The sequence below is a fragment of the Ambystoma mexicanum genome, chromosome 13, assembly GCF_040938575.1.
Source record: "Ambystoma mexicanum isolate Mex_15411 chromosome 13, UKY_AmexF1_1, whole genome shotgun sequence".
NCBI classification, from domain to species: domain Eukaryota; kingdom Metazoa; phylum Chordata; class Amphibia; order Caudata; family Ambystomatidae; genus Ambystoma; species Ambystoma mexicanum.
This window is the reverse complement of record NC_090938.1, coordinates 416,541,142-416,568,137: the sequence shown is the minus strand read 5'-3', so window position 1 is coordinate 416,568,137 and position 26,996 is coordinate 416,541,142. Positions and strand designations below refer to the sequence as shown.

The 26,996-nt window shown below is 49.6% G+C and overlaps 1 protein-coding gene across 3 annotated transcripts in view; it reads right to left on the bottom strand.

Annotated features, from left to right (window-relative positions):
* METTL17 (methyltransferase like 17) overlaps positions 1–26,996 on the bottom strand; it is a 480,739-nt gene that overhangs the window by 51,081 nt on the left and 402,662 nt on the right. The window contains exon 11 of one of the 3 annotated variants that reach the window (XM_069634026.1): positions 23,672–23,725. The exons of 1 other annotated variant lie outside the window; for it this stretch is intronic. In XM_069634026.1, coding sequence (XP_069490127.1) covers positions 23,672–23,725 — 54 coding nt within the window. The remainder of the gene's footprint in view (positions 1–23,671; positions 23,726–26,996) is intronic. One more of the 3 variants, XM_069634027.1, reaches the window with a different exon arrangement.

Sequence of the window (26,996 nt, the reverse complement as noted above, 5' to 3'; positions counted from 1 at the left end):
TTACATGCCCACATACTGCAGGCCATCAAGAGACTGCTCACCTGCCCAGCCTTCTGATATTTTCTTTTGGGAAGCGGTGCCACAAGAGTTTCCACTCCCCCACACCCCAAGCCATGCCCTCATCCTCACAGATGTCCCTCATGATCTCTAGGGGTTCAAATTGGAAGTTCAAATACCCTGCCACAATTATTCTCAAATTATGCAGCCACCTTTCCCTCCATGTATCCAATCTTTCTTTCAGGGTGGAAAACATCCTCATACCATCTGCCCTAATCCATCAGCGGTATAAATATATTACTAAAAGTTGTCCCCCGTGCCGCCAGAGTGAGTTGCAATTCCATGAGGTCCCCAAAAGCATTTTCAACACAACTAGTAGACGCGAACAATGATGCCTTGAACCAAATCAAGACTCCTCCACTGGGCCTCCCTCCTTTACCTTGGTTGGCCGGATGAGAAAAAGTGGCATAGCCCTGGGTATGCAGTGGTTCTATTGCGCACGTCTCTTGCAAACAGATTACATCATGAATGCAAACAAATTTAAGCCATTCCTAATTGAGATATTTCCCCAGCCCTGCGATATTCCAAGAGATAATCCTCAGGCTCTGCTTGAATACTGTTTGAGAAGACACCAAAACTACTACTAGGAACACGCCCAGAACCAGGGTGCATGCCCCAACAATCTACATCCTCTGCCTCACGTCTCATGTTAAGGGTCACCCAATTGCCAGCAACCAGGGTTCCCCACAGCCCCAGCTCAACCAAATGCTGAGGTCCTGTGATATTCACCCGGGGGACCTGGTTGTGCACCCCTAGGTTGACAGAGCACCCCTAGAATCCCTACAACAACCTAGCACCAAGCTAATGTTTGCGGTCGTGGTTAGTTATTACTAATCTCACTATTATCCACCGAGCGCTGCTCCCCTGTCCTGGGGCTAACATCCTCATCCTCTAAACTGTGCACCCTTCCAATTGATCCAGCGATGCCAGTTGGAGCACTAAACCAATTACTACTTCTAGCCCACGTGGCGGGAGGGATGTGTTGCATTGCCAACAAACCAACCATTTCTTTTGCCGCAAGTTCTACCATAATAAAATCCCTCTGCTTGTCTCCAGGGCAAGAGTATCGTTCACAGGCCAGTATATGCCTATGTATAATTGAGCAACAACCTCTCAAACCTGAACCAATAGGTTCCTTTGTTAATGTGTCCCTTGGTTCGCGGGTTCAACTCTACACCTTAGGTACATTCACTAGGTAACCAAAATTCCCTCCTGCTGTACCACCACTTTTGATCTTATAATCAGGAGTCCCTCTTGAAGTGGATACCAATCGATTGTTCAATGATCCATTGCCAAGCGGATTTTTGGATACAAAATAATTAATCACCCTATCTTCTTTATTTCCAATACTTGCCACAGGGATATATACTATCCTACCTGTGGCAGCAGGTACCCTGACCTTGGTTTTCAGGCCAACTTGGCCCTTTAAATCCTTGACCTTTTGCCATAATGCATCTAAATCTTTGAGTAGCACCTCATTTTCTGCTTTAAGCAACGATATAAGTGTGTACAATAATTTGCAGCCTTGACATTGGACATGGGTTACAGAAGCACTTGTCCCTTTGTGTACTATGGTTCTGTTCCCTACAATGTTACCTCTTCAATAGCCTTGCTATTATCAACTGAATCATTTATTATCACTTGTTGTAAGGCGGTCAAACCTATTCTTAATCATAATCTCAGGTGGATTTGTTAATTGCGTTAAATTGCGTTAAATCTATTGCCCCAGGAGGGGGAAAACCTGCTGCAATAGGTGGTAATACTTGCCCAAGTTCCTCATCAGGGCTATCATCTTGGTTATTACTGATAATCTTGAATGGAATATTGAAACTCTTACCGTCAGACTGGGCTGATGTTTTAGGAACCTCATATCCTGGGAGAATCTGTCTGACATTGAAGAGTACTGGTAAAGGGACCTTCCCGCCCCTGAGGCTCCTTTCCTCCTGGACCGTCATATCAGCTTCACTCATGACATGTGTACGATGCCTACCATTACTGCCACCTAACCCTTCCTGGGAAACTGCCAGTTCTATTTCATCACTAGTTAAATTGACTACACAATTTGACACCTTTTGCTTTCCATTAATATTTGTCACTCATAGTATTCCTTACACCTGGTGCTTCGATGTCATGTAATGGGCTAGCAATCTTGCTTATATTATTGCCTTCATCAATGCGTTTAGTGGGTTTAGTGGATTTCTGCACCTCCCTCCCACTGACTGGAGATCTAATAGCCTTCCTTTTCACCATAAGGCACTTGTTTATTGAAAGGCTGGCACTGTCTATACACAATAATCAAGCTGACGGACAGCATCCAATGTTCTTGGCTAAATATAATACTTAATGCATTGGTGCACAAGCATGCTTAAGAGTAACCTGACCCCAAATAAATGTGTATATAAAAAGCCAATATAAAAACAGATAAAACAATAAAAAGAAAAACTGTAAAAAAGTACTGAGAATAAATAAAGAAAAGCTCTGCAAAAGCACCAGCAACTCTAAAGACAAAAAAAGCCTCCCGATCCTCAACAGCAAATTAGCATGATATTTTCAATTTCTCAATTCCTCAGGGCTGCAGTTGGAGGAAGGCCAGTGGCCCCTCATGCAAGGCACGCTCGACGGCTTGAGGGGCTGCTCTAGTCAGACTCTCCCCCCCTTGCTCACAGGGTCCACTCAAATCCCCTATGGAGGTGGTCGGGATACACTTGTAGGATTGGAGGGAATCTTGAGAAAACTCTTAGCAGCGAAAAAGCATTGGTAAACAAATGAAGAATATGCTCTGTTCCTTGTACTCGTACAAGACAATCAGCCAGTCAGACAAGTTATTAACTTGGAGTTAATTTGATCATTTAGGGTCTCCAAGTCAACCTGAGATCCATCAGCCTTCCACAACAAGGCAGGCCCTGATCCTTCACTACTGGCAACCAACTTCCATGCAGAGAGTAGGGATTATCACAATCCCAGCCTGCTTGCTCCAACAGGCTTTGGCTTGTAACAGCCGCTGCCCTTCTCCGCCGGCCGCTCCAGGCCACTGCCCTGTTTTTTTTTTTTTTTTTTTAGTTGTGGGCATGGTCTCAATGCCGGGCTAACGCAGGGGAGCTCAAAGATTACACCAGCCTGCAGATTGTAACAGCTACCGCCCTTCTCAGCTGGGCTCTTTTTCTCAGAGGGGGAAGAAGAGTGCCGGTCAGAGGATTTACTCGGAGAGCGCAACCTCTTACAGCATTTCTTCTTCTCTCCCTGGGTAGAGCAGCTCAATTTTCAGAGCAACGATCCACGCCCTGATACCGCGGAACCTTTGCCTTGTGGATGAAGTTGAATAATTTAGCCACCCGCACTAAGGGCCTTTGGGTGCATCGGCTGACAGGACTCGCAGTCCTGGGTGTCATGGCCTTCGCCCAGACAGTACAAGTAAATACGATGCAGATCTGAGACAGACATCTGCCTACTTCAGTCCACGCATAGATTGAACCCGGAATCGGCATGTCGAATCACTAGAAAAGCTTGACGAGTATGTTCCAGATAAGTGAACAGAATACACAGAAAAAAGGAACTGAGGTCATGGGGCGCGGCACCGCTACTTATACTGGCCCAATGTTTCAAGCACGGGGCGCACAGAGGCATCGTGTGGAGCCACGCTGCGCCCCTGGTGGCAGAAGTCTTTCTGGAGAACAGCTGCGCTGAGATATGGATATCCTAGATGAGGAATCCGTGCCAGGAAAACATTTATTAGAAACAGGAGTGCTTGTCAACTTCTCAAATGATACCCCCAACACAGGCAGAACATTCAGTACTTTCCAGGGGGCTAACATTCTGCCCTACTTAACCTATCGACAAAATAGAACTGTGCAGTGATCTTGAAACCCACTTGAGATGCCTCAGACTGACGGAATTGTTTCATGACAAACACGACAACCAAGCCAGCAATGGAATAATGAACAACTTGGGCACAGAGAAAAAGAAGCAGCAGAAATCCTAATGGACCCCTGAGCCTGGACACAACCCAAACCTGGACCTATACATTGAAAGTTTCAGACACAGAAACATTTGCCATACTGGACAAGCACATTAAACAGCCTTATAACCTGACATCCACAGAAAGGGAGGCTATACAATCTCTGAACCACAGAGTATTACAATCAAACCTGCAAATAAAGGAGGAGTGTGTGTGAAAGTGAGCACCACTGACTATGTGCAGTAAGCACACAGACAACTTTCTGACACAGGATATTATACAAAGCTGCAGGAAGAAGACACTATCAAATGATTTAGAGGAACACGTACAGAGCCTGGTACCAGACAACCCAGTACCCGCTACATTCTATATGCTCCCCAAGATACACAAAGAAAACCACCCTTGACGTTCAATCATCTCTGGATCAGGCACACTAAATGAGAACATTTCTGGCTGGGTTGAAAACATCTTGAAGCCACTTTTAAGAGAGAAACCCAGCTATATCCAGGACACCACTGACCTACTAACCAAACTGAACGCTATTGGCCCCCACTCAAGGAGCACATTATTAGCAACCATGGATGTGGAGTGACTCTACACCAACATTCCCCACATCAATCGCACAAAGGCGTGCAAGAATGCTCTCGGAAATAACCTGCTTGCTTACACTATAGCCAGATACGTTAGAATTCATCTTAACCCACAGCTATTTCACATTTCATACCAATATTTATCTCCAAATGATGAGGATGGCATTGGGCACTTAGATTGCAGTATGCCAATCTATTTATGGCACAACTAGAAAATGATTTCTGTACCACCTGTGATTGCAGACCACTAAGGTATGTGCAATACATTGATGATATCCTCCTTATTTGGACCGCTGGGGAAGGTTTAAATTACTTACCTGTAACTATTGTTCTCAAGCATGGGTCTGGCATGGATTCACATGCTCATGCAGATTCCCCATGGTCAGGCTGGGAATCGTCTGTAAAAGAAAAAACAGTTACACTTTAAAACTGTATTTCTCCTCTAAAGAAATCACGGTCCTCTGGGTCATACTGCCCCAATCCAATGACAGTCCTCTCTCTAAGCTCCGACCCTGGTGGCCATCTTCACATTTGGTAAGCACGTAAAAAATGGCAGTATGAACCAAGAAGAGCCACGCAGGGGAAGGGGGTGGGGGGTGCATGTGAATCCTTGCCAGACCCATGCTGGAGAACAATGGTTACAGGTAAGTAACAAACCTTTCTTCAGCATGGGGTCTGGCATGGATTCACATGCTCATGAATAACATTACAAAGCAGTACATATACAAAACCACAGGAGGTGGCAAGGCTCAACAGAAGCAATAAACGCTCACTTCTGGAACAGACTCACCTCAAACAAATAGGTTGCTTAGCACCACTCAGCCGACTCTGGACTCCTCCTTGGAATCCCCGTCGACGCAGTAGAACCTTGTGAAGGTGTGCATGGACCTCCACGAAGCAGCCCTGCAGATGTCGAGCAGGAGCACACCAGAGAGAAACCCGGTCATTGCTGAAATGGCTCTCTTTGAATGGGCTCTCAGACAACCTGGCAGCGACTTGCTAGCCAGTCAATGACAGTGCATGATGCAGCCGGAGAGCCTCCTGGAGATAGAAGCCTTTGACAAGGCCTTTCCCTGATTTACAGGTCCAAAGATGACAAACCACTGAAGTCTTGTGAAAATCCTTCGTACGTGCCACATAGGATTTCAAGGCACAAGCAACGTCCACCGAATGCAAGGCCCTCTCCGCCGGCAAGAGAGGATTCGGAAAGAAGATCGGTAACACCAAAGGTTTGTTGAGGTGGAATTCCAACTGTACCTTTGGCATAAAAGGGTGTGTGTGTACGCAGTACCACCCTTGAAGCGTGGAAAGACAAGTAAGGCTGCTTGCAAAACAGGGACTGAATCTCCCCGACCCGCCTGGCCGAGGTGATAGCCACGAGGAAAGCCGTCTTCCACGAGACAAACTTGAGCGGAGCATAGGTTAGAAGGGCGCTCCAATGAGCTTAGTTAGCAAAACATTGAGCTCCCAAGCTGGGGCAGGAGCCTTCACCGGCGGGAATGTCCTGAAGAGCCCCTTGAGGAACTCCTTGATGAGCCTGTGAGACCACAACAAAGGTCTACCCAGCGACCTGGTCTACCTGGATATGGCGCAAGATGCACCTTGATAGAGGCATGAGCCAGTCCCGCTTTTGCAAAGGAAAGCAAGTATGGTAGAAGTTGTGGGGCTGTGACACGCAGAGGGGTAATCTTCTCCGGCACCACATGGAGAAGCGTTTCCATTTATGTCCGTAGCCCTTCGACGTCGACTATTCTCTGGCCAGAATGTCCTTACATTCTGCAGGTAAAGCATAACCTCCAAGATCTAGGGCTGCAGGCATGCCCTCAGGTTCAGAAACTCTGGGCTCTGATGCAGAATCGTCCCCCCTTGTCTGGCGAGAAGGTCCGGGGACAGCAGTAGCTTAATGGACGGGGCCACTGACAGGCATAGTAAGTCCAGATACCAGATCTGCCTTGGCCATAGCAGGGCGACGGGTAACCTCCTGCAGTGGGATGTGAGTGTGTTGATCACACGTAAGAGGATTGGGAACGGAGGGAAAGCGTTTAGGAACTTTCCCTCCCACGGCAAGGAGAACGTGTCCCCCCCAAGTTCCTCAGTTGACAGAACCTGCTGGCAAACCTCTGGCACTTGGTGTTCGCCGGCATCGAGGAGAGATTGATTTGGGGTCAATCCCATTTGTCAAACAGCAGATCCACTTGGTCCTGGCAAAGCTCCAGCTTTTGGCAAGAATGCAGTTCCCTGCTGGGAGAGTCCACGATAGGGTTCTTGACCCCTGCAAGGTGAAACGGAACAAGCTTTGACAAATGGCCCACTGCCACAAGTCCTGGGCCTCTTTGGAGAGTGCCAGAGACCGGGTACCCCCACCCGTTTCTGGATGTAGAACCTGGTCTTGGTGTTGTCCATGAAGATCCTCACCACCTTGTCCTTCAATGAAGGCAGAAAAGACTTGAGGGCCCAGAATACGTCACAAAGCTCCAGGACGTTGATGTGTATATGTCCATTTCCTCTGGTTGCCAGAGACCTCTGGCGTGCAACTGTCCGGTGTAGGCTTCACACCGTTATAGAGGGGAGTCCATGGGGACGGTCTCCTGGTAAGGAGGAATCTGAAACTGAGCTCCCTGGACGAAGTGATGCTGCACACTCCACCACTGTATCGCCCGTCAGAACTCTTGTTTGAGGGCGATATTGTCTGTAAAGTTCCCCAACACTTGCATCCACCTTGCATCCAGGAACTCCTGGAGAGGTCTCATGCGCAATCTGCAGAGGCGAACGAGGTTGACAACATGCCCAGAAGTGACTTGATTGATCGCACAGTCACTGCCTGCTCCGACAAGCGCTGCACCTTGCCCTGTATGGATTTCACCTTCTCCTGCGAGGGGGACGCCAAGCACCACATCACAGCGTTGAGTCACGTGCTCAGAAATGAGCATCTTGAGATGGCTTCAAGCAAGACTTTGGATAGTTTATGGAGAACCCCAGCTCCATCAGCATACGTACAGTCTTGGCCGTGTGTTCACTTGCCAGAGATTGTGAACGGTAACGCACCAGCCAGTCGTCCAGGTAGGGGTGTACATGGATGCCTTGCAGACAAAGATGTGCCGCCACTAGGGCCAGGCACTACGTAAACACCCGCTGGGCCGATTAAAGGGCTGAAAGGCAGAGCCTCGACCTGGTAGTGCTGACCCTGAACTACAAATTGCAGGAACTTGCGGTGCTTCTTGTGAATGGGGATGTGGAAGGAGGCGCCCTTCAAGTCCAATGAAGTCAGAAAATCTCCCTGTTCCAGCTGGCAGAGCATGTGCTGCAATGTGACCATCCGGAACCTTTGGGACTAAGTACTTGTTCAGACAACGTAGATCCAGAATCGGCCTCCAACCCCCTGTCTTTTTTTGAACGAAAAAAGTATCTGGAATATACTCCAGAGCACCAGAGCCTCTGGAGGACAGGCTCTAGCCCCACTTTCCGTAGCATAGACCGCACCTGCTGCAGAAGCTGTAGCCTATGTAGTTCTTGCCGCTTAATCGGAGGGATACGAGGACACCAGTGTTGGAATTCCATGGATGTGCCCCTGTCAGAGCGTCCAGACCCCATCTGTTCCTGGCTATCTTTTCCTACACGCTGATGAACTTCACCAGCCAGCCTCCCACTGGAGCGCATAAGTATGTGTCTGGAGCTGCAGCCGGTTCAGGCCTACTTGGGGGGGGGAGGTGTTCCGCCTTGCGGGCGGTGTTGCCGCTGACCTCTGCTGCCTTGAGAGTGCCCCCTGTATGCTTCTCGAGTGGAAGAGCGCAAAGGATTCCTAAGGGATACTATAACCCTTTGAAGATCTTCCTGGCTTTCCCCTGGAGGAGTGAAAGGGCGGGGATCAGCGCGGTTGCAAAGTTCAGAGGGAATGTGTCGGTCTATTGCCTGCAAAGACTCATCTACCAGCCTTCCCAAGAGGTTCTCCCCGTCGAAGGGCATATCTAACACCTAAGTGGGGAAGTCCTGGCGGTAATGTGTAGCCTTCAACCAACCTTGATGGCACAGAGACAACCTCTTCCCCATCTGGTGAAAACCTGTGTCTGCGATGTCTACCGCCACCGTGATGGCGTGATCCAAGGCCACTTCCCCTTCCTGAAAGAGAAGCCCACCTTGGACTTTCTATTCTGAGGGGGAGAGTTTACACTCTGAGGTTCTGGAGGTGGCTGCCCAGATGGAGACATCCTTTGCTGGATTTTGGTGACTAATGTGTGCAGGGTGGATAGAACGTCCAGAGACACATCCCTAGGTCTAGGGGTAAAAAGAGCCAGCTGAGTAGAATCTGGGATAATGCGTCGTCTCTTCCACACAGGGGAATGAGGTCCTCCCTCAGGTCCTCCACCTCTGTGGTTTGTCTGAGCAGCACCCATCATGCAGATCATTGTCCTCGTCGGTACACGAGTAGATCTGCTCCGGTCTATCCTCAGTAGCCTGCGGGTTCGCACACCTGGGAGACTCCACGGGTGGGACCGTTTCCCTCTCCTTCTCAAGAGGCTGTTTGGTCAGAGCGGCCGTCTGGTCTTTACCTGGCCCGGATTCTTTCGCCGCTGCTTCCGCAGCTGTATCTCACCTTGGGGCAAGGACACCCACGGGGTGGCCGCCACTCCTTTCCTCGACCTGCTGTCTTTCAGAGCAGCGGTGGACGTTGTTGACTTAGACGATGAAGTGCTTGTAGCTGCCTTCGTCAATGATGCCGTCATCAACTCTGTTGACTTGGCCTTGCTTGAAGCCTTAGCTGGCTTCAACAAGTCCTCCCAGACTTTTCCATCAGACTATCCGCGGACACACAGAGTTTGGACGGAGTCAGCGACTTTCTCTTTGAAGACACTCCTTTCGTTGGCAGGCACACCATGGAGGATGCTGGCGAATGCCTTTTGTCCAGATCGGACCCACATCAGTGGCGAACCCAGCGGAGCTAGGGTCAAGGAGCTTGACCTTCTCTTGGACCCCCGGATGCGGGGCGTCCTCAAAGGATCTCGATCTCGGAGGTAGAACACTTCTTGGACTGTCCGGTCCTGGATGAGGCTTGACTCTGCCCAGAGTCAGTGTCAGAGGCCTTGCTCTACTTGAGCCACGCTGGCAGTCTGATTTATCAGTCTTTTTTGGTTTTCTTCGAGAAACCATGGCACACCTTGCATCCCTCGTCATCATGGTCCGGATGCAGGCAGTACTAGCATTTATGGTGTCGCTCTTCCACAAAGACGTTTCTTAAACCACACTTTGCGCAGAGTTTGAAGAAGCTGCGGCCTTCTTTCTCCTCAGCCATGCTCTTGGCATGAAGCACACATGCATTAATAAGAAATGGCAGAGATAAGAAAGTGAACATAGAAGGCTATGGATACCACTGGCAGTGAGGCCACCAAAAGATCTCTCCGCCTTCCCAGCACTACACGCTTCCTACGACTCCTCTCTGCTTGCGGCTAAAAAAATGTTTCTCTTCTCTCACCTCTTCTCTTTCTCATCATCCCCGTCGCCTCTTCCAAGTCAATTGCATGCTCTCACTCCCTCTTCAAGACACTTCCATCGCTTCCAGCCTCTCTTCCACCGACTTCCTCACCTTTAAAGACTATAAAAATCTCTTCTTTAATCATTCTCCTCAGTCACCCACCTACTCTTCCTTCAGCTGCTGTGTCTGCACCCAATCACTCTGCATTTTCTCTTTTCTGACCCAGATGCTGCGTCCATCCTTGCTTGTGCTCACCCCACTGCTAATCATTTTGACCCACTTCTCCCTTATTCCCTCAATCTAGCCCTTTTTCATTCCCTACTCTGCTCATTAATCTCTCTACCTCAACTTTTCCTACATCGTTTAACATGCTAGTTTGGTTTCAATTATCAAAAATCCTTCTCTTGATCCTTTTCTACTGTAAGGAACTCATGGTGGCAACAGTAAAGACAGACAAGTGATCACAGCTCAAGGGGGTTTATTAAACTGTAGGTGCAGGATGAAAAACGCCTAATCTAAACCTAAATCTAAGATGGGAGCAAGCTACGACCATCAAAAAATAATAAGGCAACCGTAGTTGTGTCTTGTCAAATAAAAGGGCCTATATTCAAAAAATAAAATATTGCCAATCCTTACAACTAAATAAAAAAAAGAGTGGGATAAAATACACAAGAAAGAAAGAAGTGTTCACAAATGATAAGTCAAGATGTGGTAGCCGGAGGTCTCCCCTCCCTACGTTTTGAGCACGGGACAAGGCGGGATTCCTGAGCACAGCACACTCAAGCTTTCCCAGTACGAGACGACAGTTCAGTTTTCAGCTATCAGGAGCTTTGTGGTTAAGTCTCTTTTCTACAGAAAGCCTCTTGCATGCGAGGACCGGATGTGTTCAAAACAACAAACAAAGTTATTTTCCAAATGTACGTTGGGTAATGACTTTTCACCCTGGGTCCCCATCTTCTGGGCTCAGACCCCTCTCGAATATCAGCCTCCCATGTCTTTTTAAACAGTTCACTGTGGACATCCCTCTGTCAGGCTAACTCTTGTCAACACACTGTTCATTGGGACCTCAGACTTCGTCCTTACCATTGGCATCCATCCGTCGGGTTCACTCTTGCCACCAATCCCACAGTTCTTTCTCTTTTCTCACCATGCAGGATTCACCTCCCTTAGCTTTTCAATTATGTGCAGGTCAAAGACTTTCGACTGTACAAGGGGTTTTGCAAGACCTCTGTATGACCACTTTGACCTTTTCCTTCCGGCTCTCCTAGGGCCTTCTGGTATCGGTAGATTCAACGAATGCAGAATCAACCAGAGTATCTTGAATGAGCACCCAGGTGGTGTCGGCGCATCTGCAGCAGGTTATCCCTTAATGTTAACAGTTCTTTGAACTTTCCTTAATTTGACCTTTTTCGACTTTCGTTCAACACAGTTCAGTTTCTTATCAGTTCTCCCCTCGACTCACCGGCTGTGAAGAACCGCTTGTCTTTTCTTGTCTCTGGAGTGAAGGCCGGTACCTGTTACGCTCACCTGGTATTCACGGGGACGCCACCCAGCCCTGGTAGGATGATTTGCACTCTCGAACCCTCTCCTGGTCCCTTGGTAATGCCTTTGGTTAAAGATGGGTCTGCAATATAGGACAGCTGGATACAATACCAGATTGCCTTTATGTTTTCCCACCTCCCTTGGCCTCAACTTCTTCCTCCCCCTTGGGCCTTCTCCTCACCTTAATATTGTAAAAGGTGGATTCTCTGTCCTGCTCCTCGTGGCAGGCGCGCAGAGATGTGGGGGCAAGCAGCGACTAAGTTACTTCACTGGTGCAAGCCCCCCTGTGGGAATCCAGGCCTGCTGAGACTCCATAGGTTTGCTGCTTTACAGTCTTTATATGCAGTTCTTATGTCCGTTTAGTTCGAATAATAATGTCTTGCTTCTTTCCTTTTAGGTATGGAAAGGTATTTTGGTGTTGTCATGCAGTTTTAAGATGAGCATGGGCCGGTAGGCGAAAGCGCGGTGTGCGCGATGCTGTCCGGTGAGTAATGCGCTATCCGCGGCGCTGTTTCGCCTTTTATATTGCTAACCTGCGTCTTTTCTCTCCTTGCAGGTTGCGATGTTCCTCGCCGAGCCCAGTAATGTTCCAGCAATGATACTGACCAGGAGATGACTACCCAGGTAAAAATTGTGTGGCTTTCTTCATTTGGGAGGAAACGTGAGTAAACGCTTACTAATGCTGTCTTTCTTTCTCCTCTTTCTAGGTTATCGTATTCCAGGATGCATGCGGTGCCGGATGATGAAGTTCGTACCTTCAGGTGAGTGGAACTGAAGTCGGCGATGGATTGAAGACAGGATACTGTTCCAGGTAAATTTTGTAGTGTTCTTTCTCTCTCTGCAGGGCCTTGGTTTCAGGTAAGCTGGCATCAAAGAACGGGACACGGTGAGCGTTACACTGCCCACACCAGAATAATGCAAAGCATGTTCTGCTGTTTGGGTGTGGTTTAAATAGTCTCAGGTAAAGTAGTCCAGGTAAAATAGTCCCAGGCCTGCCACACCCAAAGTAGTCCAGGTAAAGTAGTCCCAGGCCTGCCACACCCAAAAGACTAGACCGCATAGCTCAGTTCCTTGTAACTGAGCTATGTGTGTGCCTCCATGTTGACTGAACCCCCCCAAGACCTAATGTTGGTCTTCATGATGGTTATGAGCCTAGCTCCAAAGGCACCAGGACTGACTCCAAGTGAGTCTTGGATGAGGTTTTAAGGCCTTTGACCTGGCCCTAACTGGAAGGCTGACTTGCCAGTGAGGGCCAGGGGCAAGGGTCATGACAGTACCACAGTAGCAAGCATGTCTCCCTGTTCCGGTTATCAGTGTAGGCGTGCTCTGTGTACTGTTGACATCTGCTGTAACAAACGCTGGCTATTGTTCGCAGCCTTACGATTCCTTTCAGGAAGGGTTTGCGGGTCTGGGTCGGAAAGGACAAGGTCACTTCTCTCCTTGTCACCCTTTCGGTTCTCGTCGTCTTTCTCCTCCTCTTGAACTGCTGTGCTTGGATGGCTGTTTCGTTGTGCCGTCTGCCTTGCTCGTCGTGTGGTCTCGAGCTCCACCTTTTATCTCTGTGGGGAAGGGGAAGTGGCGTCAGGTTTGTGTGGTTCTGGTCAATTGCCTGACTCTGCCTGACCCTTTGTGTTGGGACATGTCAGGTAAATGGCTCTGGTATTAGTCTGTTGTCTTTTGTGGTGTAAGGAAGTGGGTGTGCCGGAAAAGAAAAGGGGGGTTAGAGTGTCTGAGTATCCTACGTGGTAGGCTGGGGAAAAGGTGTCTTAAGAAGGGGCATACTGCATCTCACCTGTCGGTGTTCCACTTCGATTCCATGAGGATCCTTCATCCAGGTAATGCTCGCTCACTGGTCCACCCCCAGCAACTGAATCCAATAGCGATGGTCATGTCCTGGCCACCTGGATGACAGATCCCAAGGGACTAGTCAGAGAGACACCTTCAGGTTTCTCACACTACCCTCAAACTTTTGATCCATCTCCGTGCTTCCTTTTCTCTCTAAACTCAGAGAGCAGCCTACTTCCAAATCTCTTCACACCACAACCTGCATGGTCTACTGCCTTTAACCTAATCTTGTTTCCATCCTTGCCACTCCACGGAAACTTCTCTTCATGACACCAACTCCCTTCTTTCCTCCTAGCACAACAAATCCTCCTCTATACTTATTCTTCTGACCCATTACACAGCATTTAACACTGTTGGCAGCGCCACTCTGCCTTCACTTCTCTGGCATTTTCTGACTATTGGTTCATTGGTTTCACTCATCATTTTGACCACTCGCTATTCAGTTTCCTGAACAGGTCAAACGTTTTTGCGTTCTCTTCTCTGTGGTGTCCCACAAAGTTCTGTACTCAGTCCGTTGATTTTCTACGTCTATAAAATTCCACTTTTCTGGATCATTGAGTCGTTCAATCTATCATCACACTTCAATGCTGACCACACCCATATTTTCTTTTCTTTCACATCCTTCTCAGACTCCCGTTACTCCTCGTTCTCGATACCTTTCTGCCGTACAATAGTGATGTCTTGCTTCCTACACCTTAACCTCTTCAAAACAGAAGTGTTTTAGTCTGTACTGTCTACCCCCTTACCCTCCCAGAGTTCGCTTCTTTCCTTCTTACTTGCTCCTCTTCTAGTAACCTAAATGTACTCCGACTATTCACTCTTTCTCCTCTCACATCTCTTCCACAGCTTGTACTTGCAGTTTTAATCTATATAACATTTGTGTGATCCGTCCATTTCGGTCTTCCCACGCCACTAAACTGCACATTTCTTGCCTTGATTATTGTTCAGCCCTTTCTCCATCTCATCTTACCCATTTTCTCTCAGTCGAGAACTCCGCTATTTGTGTTTTTGGCTCTCCCCACACTCCTTTTTCTCCCCATCACTTCCCATTCACGTTCTTTAGCTCGTCTCACCACTAAACTCTGGGATTCTTTGCCCCTTGATATTTGCTCTTCTCCATCTATTCAGATCTTCAGCTCTCATCTAAAATCCCACCTTCTTTCCTCTATTTTGTCACTATAAGAATGTATTGGTTAGCTCAATCTTTGCATTGTTTGTACCATAATATGTACATTTTGTGCAGTGCTTTGGCAAAAGAGCTATATAAATTCCAATCAAAAACAAATACAAAAGGTTTGAATTAATGCACCCCTGTGGCTGGGGCATAGCTTCCCCTTCAAGGCCAACTATGCTTTAAAAGTGGAGGGACTGCACCATTATCATGGTTAACGCCGGTGGAAAGTTCGAAAGCCTTTGAATTCAGTGGCAACCGAAGATGCTGCATGGGAAGGCCGCCTGGTTCTGCCACCTGCAAAGATTCTTATGCCCAGCAAAGCGCTGCTCAAGACTATACCTACCCTAAATAGGGAGACTAGGAAATGCGGCTAGCTTGCCTTGACCTTGCGGGTCCAGCTGAGTCAAGAAATCAAGGATCCCCTACTGCTGATCCCTTCCTGTGTGCACCTGATTAAAAGAAGTGGAAGCATTGGACATGGATGATAACAGCAACTTAAACTTGCAACTGCTATAACAAAAAATAAAGCTAAAACCCCAAGAAAATCAAGCTTGCTAGTGCAGAAATAGGTGTCCTGTCTAACCTGCTTCTCCTGGGTACCATCTGCACCTTTTGACACCTGATCTCAACTGCAAACCAGCTGAAACAGATCTTTTGCAGACTAGCATCTTCAGTGTCACCATGGCTGATCTCCTTGACGATTTTCAGCTGCACTGGGACCACCAGAAAAATGGAAACTCCTTCTGCAACCAAACTGAGGCTAATATTTAATGGGATAAAGTCAAATTGACTGTCATGGTCATTTCCGCAAACAGCTGAAAACCATTATGTTTACTAACCGCCTCTTCACCCTCCTCCACATATTAACTGTTCTGTAACGTATGGAACAAGTTACTTACCTGTAACTGTTGTTCTCCAGCATGGGTCTGGCATGGATTCACATGCTCATGAATATTCCCCGTCGTCAGGCTGGGAATCCTCGGTAAAGAAAAAACCAGTATCAGTTTCGTTTCTGATCTGTCTTTCGTAGTAATAACCAATCACTGGTTTCTGCGTCATACTGACCACAGCCAATGACTGCCCTCTACCTAAGCACCGCCTCTGGCAGCCATCTTCAGATTTGGAAGCACGTGAAGTGGCAGTATGACCAAGTGAAGAGCCGCAGAGGGGTAGGCGGGAGGGTTCGCATGTGAATCCATGCCAGACCCATGCTGGAGAACAACAGTTACAGGTAAGTAACTTGTTCCTTCTCCAGCATGGGGTCTGGCATGGATTCACATGCTCATGAATAAAGAATACATAGCAGTATACACATGCACAACCACGGGAGGTGGCAAAGGCTCAACATTAAGCATAGCATCAAACTCAACATTAAGCATCTTACCTCCTCACCAGGCTCACCTCAGGCGAACAGGTTGCGCAGCACTGCTTGGCCGACCCTGGACTCCTCCCTGGAATCCCGATCGACGCAGTAGAATTTAGTGAAGGTGTGCGTCGACCTCCACGTAGCAGCCCTGCATATGTCCAGCAGGGGCACACCAGAAAGGAACGCCGTGGTAGCTGCGATCGCTCTGGTGGAATGGGCTCTCGGACGGCCGGGCAGAGGTCGGTTTGCCAACCGATGACAGTACATGATACAGCCGGAGAGCCATCTGGAAATGGAAGCCTTCGAGAGAGCCTTCCCCTGATTGACAGGTCCAAAGTTCACAAAGAGTTGTGACGTTTTCCGAAAACACTTCGTGCGGTCCACGTAGAACTTCAGCGCTCTAGCTACATCCAGCGAGTGCAAAGTCCTCTCAGCCGGCGACGAAGGCGACGGAAAGAATACAGGCAACACCAAGGGTTCGTTGAGATGGAAGTCCGACGGTACCTTGGGCATGAAGGAGGGGTGCGTCCTGAGCACTACCCTCGTGTCGTGGAAAGTCAAGTACGGGGCCTTGCAGGAAAGGGCCTGGATCTCTCCCACTCGTCGTGCGGAGGTGATGGCCACAAGAAAAGCAGTTTTCCACGATAGAAACTTCAACGGAGCCGAGTGCAGAGGCTCGAACGGAGGTCCCATGAGCTTGGTCAGCACTACGTTGAGCTCCCACGCCGGGGCCGGAGCCTTCACCGGCGGGAACGATCTGAACAGTCCCTTCATGAACTCTTTCACCAGGCGATGAGACCACAAGGACGTCCGTCCCGTGGTTCTGGTGTATCGGGAGATCGCAGCAAGATGAATCTTGATGGACGCGTGTGCCAGGCCAGCTTTGGCCAGCGTCAGCAGGTACGGCAGTACTTGGGGAGCCGTAATCCGTAGAGGGTTAATCTTCTGTGCGTGGCACCAGACAGAGAACCTCTTCCATTTGTGTCCGTAGCATTTAAGAGTCGAGGACGCCCTGGCCTTTGCAAGAATCTCTCTGCAGTCGGCCGGTATGTCGTATCCTCCAAACTCTAGCGCTGCAGGAGCCAGGCCTGCAAGTTCAGCGACTTCGGGTCGTGGTGGAGGATGGCGCCTCCTTCCCTGGAGAGTAGATCCGCGTCCGCCGGCAGTTTGATCGGCGGGGACGCTGACAAGTCCAGAAGGTCCGGGAACCATATCTGCCTCGGCCACGAGGGTGCGACGAGGATCATCCTGCACCGTGACCTCTTGAGCAGGTTGACTAGCCGGATTAGCAGAGGCAAGGGAGGGAACGCGTAGAGGAACAGGCCCTCCCAGGGGAACGAGAAAGCATCGCCCATGCTCCTCGTCTGGGGAAACCTGCTGGCGAACCTCCGGCACTTGGTGTTCGTCGCCGTCGCGAACAAGTCGATCTGGGGTGTGCCCCACCGTCGGAAGAGACGATCCACCAGATCCTGCCGTAGTTCCCACTCGTGGCACGAGCGCAGCTCCCTGCTGAGTGAGTCGGCGATGGTGTTTTTTATCCCTGCCAGATGAAACGGCACCAGAAAAATCCTTTGGGCGACGGCCCAATGCCACAGGTCCTGCGCCTCCTTGGACAGAGCTGGGGACCTGGTTCCGCCCTGTTTCCTGATGTAAAACATGGTGGTGGTGTTGTCGGTGAAGATCCTCACCACCTTGCCCTTGAGGGACGGAAGGAAAGACCTGAGAGCCCAAAACACTGCACGGAGCTCCAGGACGTTGATATGCAGGGACTTCTCCGTCGGGAGCCATAGTCCCTTTGCGTGCAGATTTTCGGTGTGCGCTCCCCACCCCTCCAGGGAGGCATCCGTAGTCACCGTCTCCTGGTGGGCTGGGGTCTGGAAGTCCATGCCCGCCGTCAGATGCGCGCGGGTGCCCCACCACCGTATCGCTCGTCGGAAGTTCTCGTCGAGCTTGATCCTTTCCTCGAAGCTGCCCGTCGTCTGGATCCAGCGCGCATCCAGGAATTCTTGCAACGGGCGCATCCGGAGCCTGCACATGGGAATGAGGTAAATGCAGGAAGACATCATCCCGAGGAGGGACTTGATGGACCTCACTTTGGCCGCGTCGGCCACCAACATCCGTTGCACCTTGCCCAAGATGGTCCTGGTCCTCTCCTCCGACGGGGAGGCCAGAAGGGACACTGTGTCGAGCCTCGCTCCGAGAAACAGTGCGACTTGCGCGGGCACCAGGTGGGATTTGGCGTAGTTCACGAAGAATCCCAGGTCCGTGAGGAGTTGGACGGTCCTTGCCGTGTGAACCACGGCGAGTTCCCTTGTCTTGGCGCGGATGAGCCAGTCGTCCAGGTAGGGGTAGACGTGGATCCCCTCGCGGCGCAGCTGCGCCGCCACCGGTGCGAGGCACTTGGTGAATACCCTGGGTGCCGACCGTAGTCCGAAGGGGAGGGCTCTGAACTGGTAATGACGCCCTTGGACCACAAACCTGAGGAATTTTCGGTGCCCCTTTAGGATGGGAATGTGGAAGTAGGCATCCTCCAAATCCAACGACGATAGGAAATCCCCTTCCTCCAGCTGGCCCAGGACGTGCTGGAGGGTGACCATCCGGAACTTCTGCGCCTTGATGAACTTGTTCAGACGTCGGAGGTCTAGGATGGTGCGCCATCCTCCCGTCTTCTTCTTCACGAGGAAGTATCTCGAGTAAACTCCGGAGCCCCGAAGCCTCTTTGGGACGATTTCGATGGCGCCCTTTCTGAGCATCGCCTTTACCTCCAGTAGAAGTTGAGGGACGTGAAGTTCTTTCCTGGCCACGGGGGGGACACGCGGGCACCTTCTTTGAAACTCGAGCGCGTGGCCCCGGGCCAGGGCGTCCAGAACCCAACGGTCGGTGGAGATGGACTCCCACACGCTGACCAAGCCCGCCAGCCGGCCTCCCACCGGGGTGCTCCGGTGGGGGCCCGACCCCACAGCCGGTTCAATCCTGCTTGGACGCGGCCTTGCCGCCTTGACCTCCTGGGCGACGACGGCGGGGTCCGCTAGACTTGCCTCGTCCTCTGTAGGCCTCTTGCGACGACGAGCGGGCCGCTGGACGGTAGGAAGCGAAACCGCCGCCGGAACCTCTGGAGGCGCCCTTGCCTCCGCTGCTCCGAAAGGGCGTCCGACGTTGCTGCAGAACTCCGAGGGCCCGGGCCGTCTCAGTATCCGCCTTGATGGCCTGAAGGGAATCGTCCACTGTCTTCCCAAACAGGTTGTTCCCGTCGAAGGGCATGTCCAGGACTCTGGTCTGGACGTCCTGCCGGAAATCCGTAGCTTTGAGCCATCCACGACGTCGAAGGCAAACGCCGTTGCCCAGCTGGCGGAACCCAGTGTCGGCGATGTCCGTCGCCACGGTGATGGCGTGGTCAGAGGCCACCTCACCTTCCTGCAGGATCTCCAGGGCCTCCGCCCTCTTGTCGTCCGGCAGAAAATCCAGCAGGGGAGCTATCTTGTACCAGAGCTCCCTGTCGTAGCGAGCCACGATAGCCAAGGCGTTGGCCGCTTTAATCGTCGTCGCTGCCGACGAGATGACTCTACGTCCCATAGCATCCAATTTCTTTCCCTCGCCGTCCGGCGGGGAAGTCGATGTGGAGGCCGCACCCCCCCCCGCTTTCTTCCTGGCTGCCGCGGAGACGACGGAATCCGGGGTAGGCTGTGCCCGGAGGCACAGGGGGGCCGTGTCCGGGACCCGGTACTTCTTCCCGTACCGGTCTCTTCTAGCTGGCGTCGTGGAAGGGTTCTTGAGGAGGGAAAGGCCCTCATCCCAAATGTCGTCCAACAGAGGCACTGCGAGGACCGTCTTCCTCTTGGCCTCGCGCCGCTGATAAAGGAAGCCTTCCTTTTTCTTCTCCTCAGGGCAGAGTTGGAAAAGCTCGGAAGCCCTCGAGATCATGGAGTGGAAAGATCCGATCTCGTCGGGCGGAGAAGCCCTGGCGGGAGGCGACGACGGAATATCCTCGTCGTATGCCTCGTCGTCCGTACCCGTCGCTGCCGAGTCAGTCCCCGTATCATCCCCTCAGGTGGACGGGGGAGAGGGCTGGACGGGGCGCGACGGTTGAAAAGGAGGTGGTGGATGGATCCTTCTTTTCTTGGTAGGGGGAACACCAGAAGGTCCCGGTTCTGGGTCCCCCGACGGGAAAGGTTCTTCCGTCGGTAACGGTAGTCTCGTCCTTATCTCGGAGCATAAGGACTGTATGGCCAACAAAATGGCCGCCGAGTTGTCTTGCGGCGCTGGCAGAGGGGAATCCGACGGCCGAGCAGGGGCCCCGTCGGTATCCTCGACGATGTCGTCGTCGTCGTCGTCACCTGCGTCGGGGTCCATTCCGACGGGCTGGCCTTCTTCCACGCCTAGGCCGTGGCTTAAGACCTCGATCAGCTCCTCTTCTGAGGTTGAGGCCGAATCTACGACGACGCCCTGCCCCCCCTTCTTCTTCCCCACGGGGGGTTTCACGGGGGTCCTATCGATGGGCACAAAAGAAGACTCCCTCCGAGGAGGCAGGGAGATTCTGGGCCCCGAGGTCGCCACCACCGGCGCAGCCTCCACAGGCTGAGCCAGGGCCGCCGCGACCGTTTCGATAGAGGGCTTGGCCGGATGGATCAAGGCCTTCACCACCTTAGGTGCGCTCACCGCCTTATCCTTGAGGGAGGGGGCACTGCCACGCTCCTCCTCTGCCTTAGAGCTCGACCGGGGCCTCTCCAGGAGTTTCGCCGGGTGCTCGGCCTTCCTCTTACCCGACCCAAAACGTTGGCTCGTGGTTGATGGTGCCGGGGAGGGTGCGCCCTGCCTGGCGCCCGTAGAGCCCGACCGTTCGGCGCTCCCGGTGCCAGCGGACTCGCGGTGCTTAGCCTTATGTTAGCCCCCGTCGCCGGGGCGCCCTCAAAGGTCTTAGAAGACCGCTCGGGTTTCTTCTTCTTCTCGCCAGACGGGCTCTTACCCTCCAGCCAGTTGGCGAGACGTTGATGGCGGTCCTTCATGGTCCGTTCCGACATGTTGCCGCAAAACGCACAGTCCTTTTCCACGTGCGTCTTGTCCTCATGAAGGCAGTAAAGGCAGAAAGAGTGTTCGTCCTCCTTAAAGACGTTCTGCAGCTGGCATCCAGGGCAGACCCTGAACAGCTTTCCGGGCGTCGAGCTTCCCTTCTCTTGGGCCATCTCCGAGACCGGGCCTGAGAAGCTTCTGGAGTCCTCCGAAGTGTAGCTCGACGAAATCTTCACCCTTGAGGGGCGCAGACGAATCCGACACGGGTCCCCGTTGATCGGATGTAGGATCGATGGAGCTTGAGGCTCTTTTGACCGAAAGAAATCGAGTTTTTGTGAAAAACGCGAAAAAATAGCACTAACGCTCGAGAGCAATAGCACGAGGATCCCAACACATGAACGTGCGGTAAAAATCTGAAGATGGCTGCCAGAGGCGGTGCTTAGGTAGAGGGCAGTCATTGGCTGTGGTCAGTATGACGCAGAAACCAGTGATTGGTTATTACTACGAAAGACAGATCAGAAACGAAACTGATACTGGTTTTTTCTTTACCGAGGATTCCCAGCCTGACGACGGGGAATATTCATGAGCATGTGAATCCATGCCAGACCCCATGCTGGAGAAGGATGGTAATTTCCTGCTGTACTCTCATGCTGTATTGTATTCCTGTACCAAATGAGTACTATATGCTAACGTACTTCCCCCCCCCCCTTACCTTCTTGATGTAACATTTCCTTTACTGCCTTAAATTCCTGATGTTATATTTTCCTGTACTGTAAGTGAGCATACTGTAGCAGCGCCACGATGCCCCTGTACCGATGTGCGCTATACAAATTCAAATAAATAAAAAATGGTTATAAGGAAAGGTTCTGTCAAAGTTGTGTCAAACGACAAAGGTGCAGGATGTGCAGATGGTGACCCCAGCTAAGGTGGACAACTACTCTGGAATGCTGAGAGGATAACCCGATGCTGCTGTACAGTGTGGCTATGTTGGTAAACCAATTCCAGTCTCTGAGCCAAAATCTGTAAAGGCCTTGGAACAGCAGTTAAAAAGCAGCCAGTCACTAGGCCATCCTGGAGACATTTGCTAAAACAGGGTTTCAGGGACACAAAGGGATCCTACCGCACTTCACCTAAGGTGATGTGTGCAAAAGGAAGGCATTCCCATTGGTGTATATGAAGGGAAAGCAGAAAAAAGAAGAATCTTTTCTAACATCCTGCATCACCCAATGTTGGCCTAAACTGCTAGCTCACTGAGTAGAGTATTTGCGTCACCCTTGGTGACATCCTTTAGGGATCGATCTAAAGATTTCGTAAGTAATAGCTAAACGCAGTTCGTGTATATTAGACATCTCCCAGTAAGCTGGAGCTGCCTCTGGTGAGCAAGGAGCTTCTATGCTATTTCCCTTCAGATGGATGATTGTCAGGATTACAGTGTTCAATGGGCCGGGTCTTTAGACCATTCCAGACTACAGAGCAGGGCAAACTATGACTTAAGAACGGTTCATGTTTTGCAACCCTCCATCGCCCTCATACAGCACAATGATCGCGACTTCAGAATCGTTTCTCCGTTCATTGTACATGAGATTTTATGTTTCTGCGCTTATGTTCTCGGTTTCTTCAATAGTAGTAGTTCTTCCCACCTTGATCTCTTTTGCACATGACCCAACCCCCACAGGGCCTGGACCATAATTTTAAGAAAATGTAGAAATAAACCAAAATGAGGTACAAGGCACTTAGTATTGCTGTTTCACTTTGGCTCAAACTGGACTCAGGTAAGTTCAAGGCTTACAGAGGGGCTCTTGAAAATCATTGTGCTACACCTAGAGCGAAAAGTCATTAACTGTTCAGACACCAAGAAATTAGTTTGAATCCTTTATTAAAGGCAACAAATACTGCACATTGTTAAGGATTCAATGGGCCTCATTACGAGGAAGGCGGTAGAGGGTTAACGGCGCCGATAGAGCTGCCGGTGCCGTTAACCCTCTACCGCCTCATTATGAGCTCTGCTCGCGGGTCCCGCTAAGGACGTCTGGTAAAACCAGGCATCTTTAGCGGGACCTGCTAGCAGACCAGGATGCTAACAACGGGCCCGTTGTTAGCATCCTCCCCATTGAGCCTATGGGCGCTCAAATGGGAATGGGGATGCACTGGGTCCGGGTCCCAGGAAAGGGAATTACCGGGCCCTCCAAGGTTGGAATGGCCCGGTAATTCCTCATTTCTGGAACCCGGACCCGGTATGGGGGTAGCCATGCCACTAAAAGTGGTATGGCTACCTCCATACTCATAATGAGGCCCAATATCTGTTACACTAGGCCATCAACATTATAGTATTGGGGCATAAACAAAAGAAATCTGTAAACAAAATGAAAGCACACTGAACAGTGACAAGGCTATACACAGAACCAAACTCACAGGGGAGTCATACTTGAAGAACGAGTGAATAGTGAAAAGATCAAGAGAAGTGGGGGGTAGAAAGTGGAGGTGGAGAGGAGATGGGAGAGGAAGAGGAGGGGGAGGGGGAAAAGGGAGAGGCGAGGGGAGAAAAGTGGGGAGAGACGGGGAAAGGCCATCAGATGTGTGCAGTCTGCTAAAACCCTAATAGAGAAAAGTTTGCAAAGAGTTATGACTGCATACTGTACATGTCAGTAGGATACTTGTCTAAACTCACCGGCGCGAAAACATGACCCGTCCTGGCCTTCTGCCTACTACGGTCGTCATCCTGCTGTGCAGAGGAAGAAAAAGGCTTAAATAAGATACCCTTTATAATAAATTCAAACAACCTCTCCCACAACCCCCAAGACCCCACTGCCCAGTTACCTACTTACTCTATATGGAGGATGGATCATCTAAAGTACATGAAACCAAACATAGGGATTTAACTGTTTGAAGCTGGTACCAATCGTTAGCAAATGCCCTCTCAACTAAGATCAATACAAACAGCACAAAACAAACCTCTTCACTAGACTGAACCATCTAGACTATAGCCCACCACTTCAACTAGGGCACACCTTCCACAAATCCTCCCACGGTACAATACACATCTGCCTGCAGAAAAGGTATGCTACTTAGATCCGATCGCTTGCCATTAAAACACATCTGATGCAAAAATACATTTTAGAATGTCATTATCACTTCCCTAGCCACATCCAAGCTTCTCAATGGCCTGTATCCTTTCAGGTCAACAATTATGATAGACAGGGGCCTTATTACAAGTACAGTGGTGCTGTTAAAAAAAACAATGGTAACGTGGCAGTAATTCTGTTAGTGCTTCATTAACGCACCGATGTACTATAAGTGGTAATTCGGCCAAAATCCCCATGGAGTCCTCCGGACTACAATAAAATGGGGATTTACACCACCTACCTCCACTTGTATTGGGAGTGTAAATCCGCTGGACAAAGTGGCGGTAATGGTAATTCCGTCTAGCAGTCATTGGCGGATTTAACACCAGAATAACGCCAAACTTGTAATGAAGCCCCAGGTTTTTTGTGTTTCATATATCACAACAGCAAGGCACATTTTACTTTTTGGGAGGAAAATATTTTTGAAATAAAGAAAAATAGCTTTCACTATAATTATGAAATCTTAGTCCTAGCTCTCACCTCTTCCAAATTGGTTATGCTACAATGCTATCACAAGAAAGGGCCAGAGTCGTTCTAATACGCCTAGGTTAAGAAAAGGGCCACATGCACTAACATCTCTGTATTAAGCTCAACCAATGCCCAACCTCACCGTTACGAAGGGCTTCTAGAAGCTTGCCTGGTGAAAAGATGATTTAGACCACCCTAGTTATAGTCAAAAGCGAGCTCAGAGATTAGCCAAAATCCAATCAAGCCAACGATGGAGCGCAGTCAAGGCTTAGACTCAGGAGTGTGTAAGTGTCGTCAGGGGCTCACAGTAAAAGACTGTGCGAGTCCACACAGTATGGCACACAATAATTCAATGTAGACATTCATGTATAAAATTAAAGTTATTTATTAGAGGCCCTCTGAACACACTGGAAAATGAATCTTCAAGGACAACCTTCCTTTGAGTTGGTGGGACCAATCAACTCATAAGCCTGGATACCATTCTCAAGGCTGGTTAGGTTAAACCATGGTTAGGTTAAACCAGCTTGTGAGCTTGAATCTACAGCTACTGGAATTGAAGTGACTCCATCTTGTTTCCTTTTCGACGATCCCGTGCAGTGTAGGAGTCCCCCGATGTCCTCCCTCTTGTCCCCACGACTGAGGAACAGTGATCTGCAGGACCTGCCAGGAACCAATGTCTTCACCTGCATTATTGTTCTTCATATTAAGGTACTGTGCCAACCCGATTGAGAGAACACCACTCTGGCGGTGAAAGTTTGTGAAACTTTCCCAACTTACAGGCCTAATCAGCTAGTGACCCGACATGTCATTCTTTTTCGCCTAAACTACTTCTGAGAACTTTTGCAAAGACTTTTTACCGTTTGATACCAGCACTGCTCTTTCTTATCCAGAACACTAGCCCATTGACTTTGGCCTGGCCTATTGACTTGAATTGAACTGAAAATATTTGCACTGTCCATCTACTTACTTAGCCCATTTTGCTCACTTCTAAGTAAATGAACTGCCGTTTGGCTCCTATTTCAGGGGAGCTCAAACTGTCTCAAAATCCGTTTTGTATTGAAGTTTATTGGTATATAATAATAAGTTGTCTTCTACTAGCGAAATAAATAAAATGTTTTCTAAATGATTGTGTAATATATTAATATGTCTTTCAACCAAGAAATCTTGAGTAGAAGTGTTTACTTGAACCACTGTGATTGAAAGTCCTCTGTGTAACTACTTGTACTGCTCACATTCACTCTTGAGATAAGCCCGGCTACTCAGCTCGCTACCAAAACCTGTGTGGTACAGACTTATACCAAAGTTTGGTTTGGCTAACACCTGTAGTGTGTGTAGTGGTTCCAGAGGGTACTGCATGCAATTCTGCCTAACACTGGTGTACAGCGGTGAGGATAAAGTATAGTTGTTACATTGAGAGTACTGCTCTTACTTTTGTTCAAATAACCTTCACAAGGATAAGCAGCACAAGGGAAGCAATTGTTTTATAATGCCAGATATGGATAACTTCAAACAGGAAGCCCTAATCATTCTTAAAGTAGATCAACTGAACGATCGGTGTAAAGTCAGGTCTCTCTCTGTTCAAGGCAAGAAACATGAATTGATTGAGAAATTGTTGAATCATCAAAGACTGGGAGGTAGAGCTATAACCCCTACCCCCTCCGCAAATGTTGATGAGGATGATAATGTCAGAGTCAAGCTCTAATGTTATTGAGGAGTCAGAGGAGTCTCAGGATTGGAGCCCCACTGTACCTTTACTAGCTTTAGGTCCTCAATCTATAACCACAGGGACCCTACCAGGTCCAGTACTGAGTCCAGAATGTGTCTCTCTTAAAAACATGAGACTGGAGTTAGAGTTTAAAAGAATTCAAATGCAAACTGATAGTATGGAATTGAATCATGAACTTGAAATGAATAAATTGTCTCTTGAAAATGGTTCTTTCCCCAGAGTCTTCTAGGTCTTCCAGTCCTAAGAGGCCTTGCATGCCTAAAGAAGCTGTCAGTATGTATGAGTTGAGACTTGATATTTTAGATTGGTTGGGTGCTTTTGAATATAACTATGGGATTTAGGGTTTCACAGGGAATCAGTTGATTCCTTGGCTTTTGTCTAGGATCCCCCAGGTTGCAACTGATGCTGTAATGGAGGTGGGGGAACTTGAAAGATTGGAGTATGCAAATGTGAAGCTAGCTTTGATAGCTAGATTTGGAAAAACTCCTTAAGAGGTTTAGGGCCCTCAAAAATCATGATGGTACCCCTTGGGCTACCTGGGCGTGTGAATGTTTGAAAAACGTATATGGTTGGGTAAAGGGTTACAGAGTTAACACTTTTGAAGGAATGAGAAATCTATTTTTGTTAGAATCTATTTTTGTTACCTGCTCTCCTGAGCCGAGACAGCATGTGGCTGA